Source organism: Patiria miniata, unplaced genomic scaffold (assembly GCF_015706575.1).
Source record: "Patiria miniata isolate m_02_andy unplaced genomic scaffold, ASM1570657v1 HiC_scaffold_13, whole genome shotgun sequence".
Taxonomy (NCBI): domain Eukaryota; kingdom Metazoa; phylum Echinodermata; class Asteroidea; order Valvatida; family Asterinidae; genus Patiria; species Patiria miniata.
This window is the reverse complement of record NW_024037051.1, coordinates 6,379,183-6,389,163: the sequence shown is the minus strand read 5'-3', so window position 1 is coordinate 6,389,163 and position 9,981 is coordinate 6,379,183. Positions and strand designations below refer to the sequence as shown.

At 40.3% G+C, this 9,981-nt stretch overlaps 1 protein-coding gene across 1 annotated transcript in view; it reads right to left on the bottom strand.

The window, feature by feature from the left end:
• Positions 1–3,882: 3,882 nt before the first annotated feature.
• The window catches only part of LOC119721534 (B-cell lymphoma/leukemia 11A-like), a 66,490-nt gene continuing 60,391 nt past the window's right edge, over positions 3,883–9,981 (bottom strand). Inside the window, exon 3 of the mRNA XM_038191613.1 lies at positions 3,883–8,574. Within this exon, the coding sequence (XP_038047541.1) occupies positions 6,458–8,574 (2,117 nt within the window). The 3' untranslated portion in view covers positions 3,883–6,457. The remainder of the gene's footprint in view (positions 8,575–9,981) is intronic.

The following is a 9,981-nucleotide window of genomic DNA, read 5'->3' as shown; positions in this document are numbered from 1 at the left end:
TGACAACATGGGTGCAAAATGAATAACATTTTATGGAAAGTGGAAAAGTGGCAAGAGAGTTAAAGAGTTGTGTATTTGTTTTGAAATTGTTTCATTTTAAAAAGGAGTTCTGAAAATTTTACTCTTAGTAAGCGACAATTACCTAATAGTTAAGTGTTAACATAGCAAGGGTACAACTTATAAGCCATACTTGAAAAATGTCAATTTTAAAGCATCATGAAAAGAAATAATAAGCTCCATAAAAATCGGACACTGTAAAGTCATTTTTAATGATACATTTATGAAATGAGTAACCCATCAAAGTAGTTGCTATAGTTTGTGTTCTGTAGGCACATATTTTTGTATCCTTTCATATTTGACATAAATTATACGGGGTCTTTTAACTTATGTTATTGTTCATACAGGGTGCCAACTAATCCAAAAAGAAAGAAAAAAAATCCATTTTCAAGTTTAAAACTTTGTTTTCATTTCTAGATACCAATGCATGAGGCACAATAGGTTAAAACAGGAATGATGTTGAATTACGGCACAAGATGACCCAGTTTAGACAAAAGTCTAAGTGTCGGATATCAAAGTCAATTTTCAATGACCCAAGCATTTATGAGTTACAATGAGTGGTTCTGATTTGCAACGTGAGCCACTTTTTACGATATGCAGGTTTTTCCAGGTCAAGACAAATTTAAAATTAGTATTTGAAACAAGAACCTTGGAACTGCGCAAGTACCCCCTCAATGGTTACAAAGGGGAGAGTTGGGGGAGACCACCAGGAGGGACCTTCCAATGCATTGCTGGTTGCGTCTCAGGCTCATGCAACAACGCTATGGGCTTGTGCACATTCAGAAGCAGAGTCGTGCCTATTTTATGCCACACATGTACGTTGTGAAAAATGATACCTCGTGGAGACCCGGGTAAAATACAGAACAAACGATTGTAAAGGTCTCCACAAGGCAATTTCTAAAGGTGAATAGGTCGCCACAAGGATTTCACGAAAAAAAGATATCTGGATTTTACCGTCAAAAACTAGGAATTTTCAAGTTATACTTATCTGTACCAAGTTAAAGTATTTTATGTAAGGGATGTAAGAATTTCAAACCCAGGAAAGTAATTTTGGTTAAAATAAGAGCATTTTGAGGGGCAAAAGAACAATTCATCTGGATAATAAGCTGACTCCAGCATATGGCTTGTATGAGAATAAAAAATTAAAAATACAAGCCAGGAAAACAAAACTGATATCATTTCGAACTTTACAATTAACAAACATAAAAATAAAAGCTTGAATTTCTGTCCTTATAGTTTAATGTGTCTACACACATGGAAGTACAAAGGATTGGAAATTTAAGGGCTCCAGTTTTATCTTACATTGAAGGGAATATAAAATACCTGTTAATAAAAAAAAATTATAACTAAATAAAAAGTAAAACTTGTCACCGTTTAATTGATGGCTTGGCCTGGTTAGACGGATAAAATCTTAGGCACTCATGAGTTTTTTCAAGTTGATTTCACAGATTTGGAGATGCATAACAATTTCTGCTTCCTTTTGAACTCTTCTTAGAGTTCCAAAACAGAACCATATTCATTCAAAATGCTTGCATTTTTGTGATTGAAAAATCAAAAGATAATTAAGTTACTACAAACACAGAGAAAAACTTGATGTTTTCATGTTAAGGTGCACTAGTCATATTCACATTGTGAAATAGAAGTTGTACATGATGATTGGTACAAGGACAATCTTTGACCAAACAGTGACCAAGACCATTGAAAAAAAGTGGCAATTACAATCATCGTGACAAGGAATCGTGTCATGCTGTTACTATGGTAACTGCAAGTTTGTTTCCCCCTCTAGTGTCACGACACGATATCTGTGCATACATAATGAACACCTACACAATCTCATCTGTTAATTACTGGAGTTAGGAATGCACCGATGGACAATCAACTTGGTTATGGTACGGTTGGAATATGGCTACTATACAGCCATGGCTGTAGCAATGACTTGGCTGTGGCTCACTAAATCCACTTCTCATAGCCATGTGTGTTACTACGAGCCGTAGTCTTTAGTGGGAACACCATTTTCTGGGAATATTCGAAACAAATAACTGTGACAACATCTTGTAAACAGGTAAACTAACAACTGTTAAACAAAACGCAGAATCTTTCTTCTTCAGATACAAATGTCTGTTCCTTAATGTGGGTGTTTTTCGTCAACCATAAAACATAAAAAGCACTCTTACCATGTAAGCCTGTTTCATACCTCACGCAAATTTCATTGCGAAGCAAATTTATTTGGGTTGCGGCGAACATCACAATAAAACTTCCACTGTTTGACGTCATGAAATTCGCTTCGCTTTCATTTTTTTTGCATGAATTATGAACCAGCCTTTATGCGACAAAACCAGGCAATGTACTACGAACTAACTTGTGCCTTCTGATAGCTGGGGGCATGGATATGGCTGCATCCGCACTATTGGGCTATGGACGACAGTTACACAAAAGTCTACGGAAGGTTGAATTGGTTGGGCTGCTTTATTCCATAGGTGTGCATGTAATTACCGGTCACAGCCAAGTTATACAGCAGCGGCCTTATATTCTAGGCCTGTCTTACAGAACATGCGTTATCGTTCTCAGTTGATCGTGCTTTTCGGATATGGGAGAAAGCACTGCCATGAGCAAATTTTGACTCGGTGATTCAAGAATGTGTGGCTTTTTTCACATAAAATTCTCCAAAGCAATCAAACAATAGGAATTGGGTCACAGTTTTCTTTGTGATTGAAGAATTTACATACAACATAAAACTAAGCCAAAAATAGGGGGGGGGGGCCTGCCTGGGCTTTTCAACTTGAGGGTACATCAATGTAGTATCTCAGTGCATCATGATGGGATCGTAATTTGTGTACATTTCAAAGTTCTGATACAAATTTTCTATTTAGATTTCTTAATTTTACTGACTTTCAGTAAATAGTGAACAAAAAGAAAACACTTGACTTTACAAGTCAATTATTATCAAATTTTTTTTTATCCCCCGCTAAATCTATTGTACACCATTAATATAATAATATTTAAAAAAAAAACCTACAAAGCATAAAATGCACACTACTACAGGGTGTAACCATAAAAACCATTAAATTTAGAAATATCGGATTGTACATGTATGTACTATTTTAATGTTTTAGAAACAGTGTCATGACAGTAGACAGGTTGTGCTAGACACATATATACATGTATTTATATCATATACGGTAACCGTATGTATTTCAGTCAGTTTTTGGAAATTCATTACTTTGACGTTACATAACTAGTGTTAAAAACTCTATATAAAAAGCAGCAATATGTGATTATAACAGACCATGGGTTCGGTCTGTGCAGGTGAAGAAAGTGTGTATAGAAGAATGGTTTTATTTGCATCAGATGGTTAAGAAGAAGGGGTTCACTGTAGATTCGTTCAAAAGATTTTGCATTACTTTGTGCATTACGTGTGGTTAACAATCTGACACACTTTCAAAATCACGTGGGAAAACTCCTTACTCTCGTCTATTTGGGATGAAGTGAATATCTTTCATCATCACAAACACCAGAGAGCAAATTCTTTTGACTTCCCCCTTGTAAAACACTCCAAAACCTTTAAGCACCAAAGCTAATGGTTTCATTATTTGCATAAAAATTCACAGTTTCACTTTGTATAGTTCCCCCAAAAAGGCCAGACTTCATTAGGATTGTAGATTTTTAAAATCTATAACTTGCTTTCAGCTTATACTATGGCTTCATTAAGGTTACTAGTAATTTTTTTTCTTCAAAGACTTTACATACGTTTACGTCAGTCTGACCTCCTTTCACACTAGTTTGACAGTTACTGACTAAATTCAGCTGCGACGTGATTCCATCTGGTAACGGCAAACTGTCACGTATTTCATACATGACAGAATCCACCGGGCATTAACAAAGCCCAAACGTTTTATTTTTTTTTCAAATCCAAACTTACTCGTGCTTATTATATAAAAAAATACACCGAAAAAAAAAAGCCAAACACCATTGTTTTTTTTTTTAATGTTTTGTTTCTCAATTCACGCAACAAGTAATTATAATATATAATTTTTATATTTGTATATTTGTAACAAAGAGCCATTTTGGAAGCCAGCTGCATTTCACAGTAATATTTACACGCATTATAATGCAGATTACAAACTACATACATTTAGAGCTGCGCAGTAACAGACAAATACGGAAAATAATAGAAAAAGGGCAAAAAAAACAAACAAACAAAAAAATCAAATGACAGGAACCATGTTCCCTCATTCACTTCACAGCTTTGGCAAACTGACGTTCATAAACGCTAACTTTGACTACGGCTACTCCAACCTTGTTGGGGTAGGACACATCTCTGGTTATACCAGCAGGAGGAGAAATGCATGATAGAAGCGCCACCACTTTTTCGTCTTCCCTCCAGTATGCAAAATAGCTACCTGTACCTCATTCTATAACATTCACAATATAATATACAAACTTACTGTATACACACAGCTGCAGGTGATACAACAAATAAACTTACTCCCTCCCCCACATTCAAGTTTCGAAGGAACTACGATCCGACCTACATCGTAAACCTTTAGACCATCAAGTCCAACTAATTCTGTGTATGTGTTACGCTGTACAATACACCCATTTTCAGCAAGAACAGGAAAAAAAACCGAAGAAATTTTCTTTAAATATTGCACAAGTCAACCTTCACACGTACCACACCAATTATTAATTAACATTTTTTTTAAAGATACATAATTGTATACAAAGTTCTGTGTATAGGTGCGTTTGACAAGTTGTGCAACTGTGACCTAATATTACTTGATGCACTCATCTGTTCAGCCGAGTCTTAAGCCGCATCCAAATCAGCCGTTTTGGGGCTGAGGCTTTGCGTTTTGACACACTATACAGTAAAAATCTGTGGCTGTGGTCAAAAATGCTCGTTTTGGACCCGGTCCTTTATCTGACCACACTTTGTGCAGCATATCGTAGAGCCGGAATTTCCCCTTTGAAAAAGGCAAGGGTTTTTTTTCTCTTCAAAGACCCTTGCCTAATGTCTATGAGATAATGCCAACGGAATATTTCAAGGCCGTGACAAAAAAACAGAGGCTTTTGACTCCCCTGCATTAATTCCAGGCCTCAAGGCTCGTTTAAAGACCAATCCAGACACATCAATTCTATCATGAAGGCCCCCTTTAATGGCGACAGCATTGTGCTAGCTATTGTTCACATAATCTTTCATGGGGCAGTTGCTTTGTACACTGATTCCTCCATTGAAGGGGGCCTCGTGAGTGTATACTGTGATAACGTACGTGCCTGGATTTAGTATGTGAAGCGATGGTCAATCGCACGACTGAAAATTTATCATGTGATGATCTTACACAAATTCCCCAGTGCTAGGCAACCATCACTATTGGACAATTATCGTATCGCACAATCCCACTATAAACCAGCCTTGAAACGGTGCGAGTTCATGCAAAATCTATGTATACTGCACATCCTTAAATCCAGTGCATTCTTGAGTTCCTTTTGTAATCCATTAATCTCCCTTTGAAAAATAAAGCAACAAATCGTGCACTCCATTCCAACAATGGAAACCGACAATCCCAAATACATTTTAAAAATTTAGAAACAAACAAAAAAATGGGGGGAAAATCCTCTCCCCAAAACACCAAAATTCTCGTTGTCTCTTGCTATAATGAAGTACAGAATTATGGGACTTTACAATATGCACACCACATTTCCCACAATCTGCGTGCATCAAATGCATTTCAATATTTTGAATATTTAAAGAAATGACTCCCTTTTCGGATTGTCATCAAAAGCATGTCAAAAACATTCTGTTTTTTATTGTAAAAAAAAAGTGTTGAATGAAGGTTTCAAGTTACACCCAATTCATTAAAAACGGGTTGAAAATACGGATAGATTTTGTTGGCTGAGATCTATATTTGATACAGTTTGGCCAAGAATAAGCGTCAAAATTAGTTGTACCGTATTTCGAGTTGCAAGAAATGTCTTGCTGACAAAATCCATACCACTCTCCACAGGTTTAGTTTACATAGCCCCTTTAAATCCTGAAACATGCATATTTGTCGTGATAATTTTTGTGAATTATTTCAATCAACTTCAATCATCTTTAGATTTCTTACGGAAACACCCATGTGATGCTGTACCATCAACTGTCTTAGAAACATGTCTGATGTCTGTATAAAACATTTCTCGCAATACACACGGTTCTGGAACATTTTGCTACAACTCAGTGGATTTTTACGGGTTCTTGCTGCAATGAATTGTTCACAAGATACCACTATAATTATTGCATACTCTGTTTCTTTTTTTAAGGTAGAAATGGATGAAATTGTATAAAGTGTGCATTTAATTGACAAATATCGCTAGGCGTACTGTATTCTTACTAGAATTAAGACCATTTGGACCAGTGGTGTTGTCAACGAGTGGTGCCTCTGATGTTTCCCCAATGGTTCTTCTTCATATGTTTCTCCAGCGTGCTGTAAACTGAGAAGGGCATGCCGCAGACTTCGCACTTGAAGACCTCCTTGGCCCCGTGCCCGTGGGTCTTCATGTGCCGCGTCAGCTTGCTGCTCTGTGCGCAGGCGTAGGGGCACAGCTCACATTTGTAGGGTTTCTCCCCAGTGTGGCTGCGGCGGTGAACCGTCAGATTGCTGCAGTTCTTGAATACTTTGCCACAGAACTCGCAGGTGCCAGTGCGGCGATCCATGGCCAGCTGCTTGGGGGACTTGTGAAGGGCCAGGCTACTGTAGGGCATGGTGGAGGAGGGACTGGAATGCGGGGGCCTGTCCGTGCTGTTACTTGCGCTGTAGTAACCTGGCAATGTCCCATTGGTGGCACTCGCTGAGGGACTACTCTGCGACGACAGCAAGACCGGAGAGTGACTGAAGGGATCTTTGCTGGGAAAGCTGCTCGGATCGGGCCCCCAAGCCGTAGTCGGGGGTTCCACCTTGATACGTTTGGTCACCTCCTCCAACCCTAACATAGCATTCCTTGGGGACCTGGTTGGGGATCTAAGGTGCTCCTTCTCTGGAGAACGGTAGCTGGGGCCAGCCAAGACCTCTCTCAGAAGCCCACCTTCACCGCTTCTCTGCTCTTTCAGGTACCGTTCCCGAGCAGCATGCTCTTCTAGTCTTGATGAATGGCGGCGGCTGCTACAGTACCTCTCAGCCATGGCCTGGTGGTAGGCTTCACTGTACTGCTGTATCTCACTCAGGCCTGTGTGTTTCATCACCTCACTCAGAAGTGAGGAGTGGTTCTCCTTTTCATCACGGTTGTCATCTCTATGGCTTGATGGTCGCAGGCCGTCAATATCTGACGATCTCTCGCCAACATTTGCCTCATCGCTGCTGACATCCTCCATTTCTTCCTCCTCTTCTTCTTCCCCCTCGTACTCCTCCGGTTCTTCTTCTTCTTCCTCTTCTTCTTCTTCCTCATTTTCATCATCGTCAATGGATGTGTCCTTGCTTGAAAACTTGGTCTCACTCATGTAGCGGTCCACTGCTGTTTTGATGAGGGAGCTGGCACTGGTCTCACCAGTCACAGCATCATCACTCATGTTTGGTTCTGAGGACGGTGATGTCAGGGTTGATGGTGGCTTATTTGTGTGGGTTTTCATATGTCGTTTGAGCTTGCTGGCCTGACTGCACGCATGGTCACAGAGTTGGCACTTGTAGGGCTTCTCACCCGTGTGAGACCTGCGGTGCACAATCAGGTTGCTCTGAAACTTGAACGTCTTGCCGCAAAACTCGCAGGCTTTCACCTTTGGTGAAAATGGGGACTTGAAGCGGGGACTGAAGATTTGGTAGTGGTAACCCTTCTTTTTGGGAGGGTTCTGTGGCCCCGCTGCGGCCAGCTCCCGTAGTCGCTGCGAGTACATGTCAATGTCTATTGCCCGACTGGTGGATGAGAATGACGAATGGGAACCTGGATCAAATCCTTGTGGTGGCATGAGCATCTGATTGTTCAGAGTAGCTCGCTCCGGTGCACCCAGTACATCCCGAAGTGTTACACACTGGGAAGGATTGATGGGATTGTGGTAAATCCTCTCCCCCATGGCCGGCAGCATGTGTTGCTCACTTGCTGGTGGATGCATATAGACAGAGAGTGGGTTGCCCTCTAGAGGGTGTACTGGGTGGTGGGCGTGGGGGCTGTGCACCAGCAGTGGGGGGTGGTGATGAGCTGGCGGAGCTGCAATGGAGGATGCTGGCAACATGGGTACAGCAGGAGGGAGGGGTGCTTGCGGAGGGGGAAGAGAAGGCCCAGTCGAAGACGAAGGTGTTGAAGAGACGGAGGGCAGGACAAGCTTAACAACACTATCAGGTGACTGCGGGGAGTACGTCTTCCTTGACACCTTAGCCTCGGCGGAGCCATGAGAGCTGGACTCTGACAGTGTACTGCTACTATCTCTGGCTTTCCAGGGTTGCTGATATATCTGCATGCCGTGATCACTTTGGACATGTTCCAAGAGGCTGGCAGCATTGTCAAACAAATCCTTGCAGGCATAGCAAATGTAGGTCTTGGACTGGTCGGGCTCTGTTCACACAAAAAACACAAAAACACCAAAAACGGGAATAAAAATTGGTGCATTGAAACACTAATGAATCAAATTGAAGGAAATATATATAACATTTGCTTTTGCTGTAATTTCCAAAAATGGATGGATTGGGGGGTTAGTATTTTATAGCAAATACTGTTACATTGACTTGATTGAAGTTTTGTGTTCGTAGATGCTGGAAAAACCAAGAAAAACCGATCATGTTCCCTGACCCCACTTAAGATGAAACGGAACAATTTATAGACGTCGGGGAATTGTAAGGTCAGGGACCCAGTCTAGCTGGTTTGTACCCGTTTGTAGATATGTAATCGATTGCAAACAAAATGCAGACTAATTAAATATGGTCAACTTGGGGCAGTATTTGAAAAAAGCCAGTTTGAAATCGATAAAAAATACCACTTTTCTTGAAAATGACAGCACACCAGGTGCTATGATTTTACAGGATGTTTGAGACTGTCTTCACTAACAGTCCAGTAAGGTATTTCATAATAATTCAGGGGTTTCCCTTAACTTTTTCCTTTACTGGCCGGCCGGGCCAGTAAACCAGAGTTTTCACTGGCCCGCAACCTTTTTCACTAGCCCACATGTTTTAATAGTAACTTTCAATCAAATCACCAAAAGCATTTTTGATAACATTTTTGATAATAAATTATGCAATATGAATACAATCGGCAATTATCTTAATCATGTACATAATATTGCATGTAGTTCCTTTTTAAGTAAAGTCAATGTTTCTTAAATCGTCCATGCTTTAACATAGAGCAAGGCTTTAATTAACAGGAATCAAATATAGGGGGAGAAGTTATAATCAAAATTTATGCAGTGTGCTTCGTTCCGAACTTAAGGCTTTAGGTGTTCTATTTCCGACATGTTTTGATAAAACACGAACTAAAAAAGCGTTATCTTGAGGAACAAGAAAACATTGCACACAGTCGTGGTATTAATGGGAGTTTACCAAGTTAGTATAAACTGAACTGTTTTAACTTGTTTGAAAATGAGTGAGAAGGCCAGTATTTAAAAAAAAAAACATCTCTCGCGCGCGCCATGCATTTCTAGCGAAGAATGGTGCAATCAGCGTGCCTAGCAAGAAGCGCTGCGGGCGGGCGACCCACAAACTTACGCTGGTCACGTCAATCCATAACGTTTTCTGGAGCACGGTCCACTTTACATTCACTAGTTTTTACATTAAAAATAGGCCCCTCGAATCTCATATTGTCCTCATCGTTTCGGTACATTCGTTTGATAGTGTTCAAGAAATCATCCCAAGAATCCGTTCGGGCACAAGTTTTGGCAGTGAAACTGTCATGAAAGTTTTCTCCTCACCACGTTGTATGATACGAATACGATGTTAACGTACGCACGTCCGTACCGTGTGGACTGCAGAC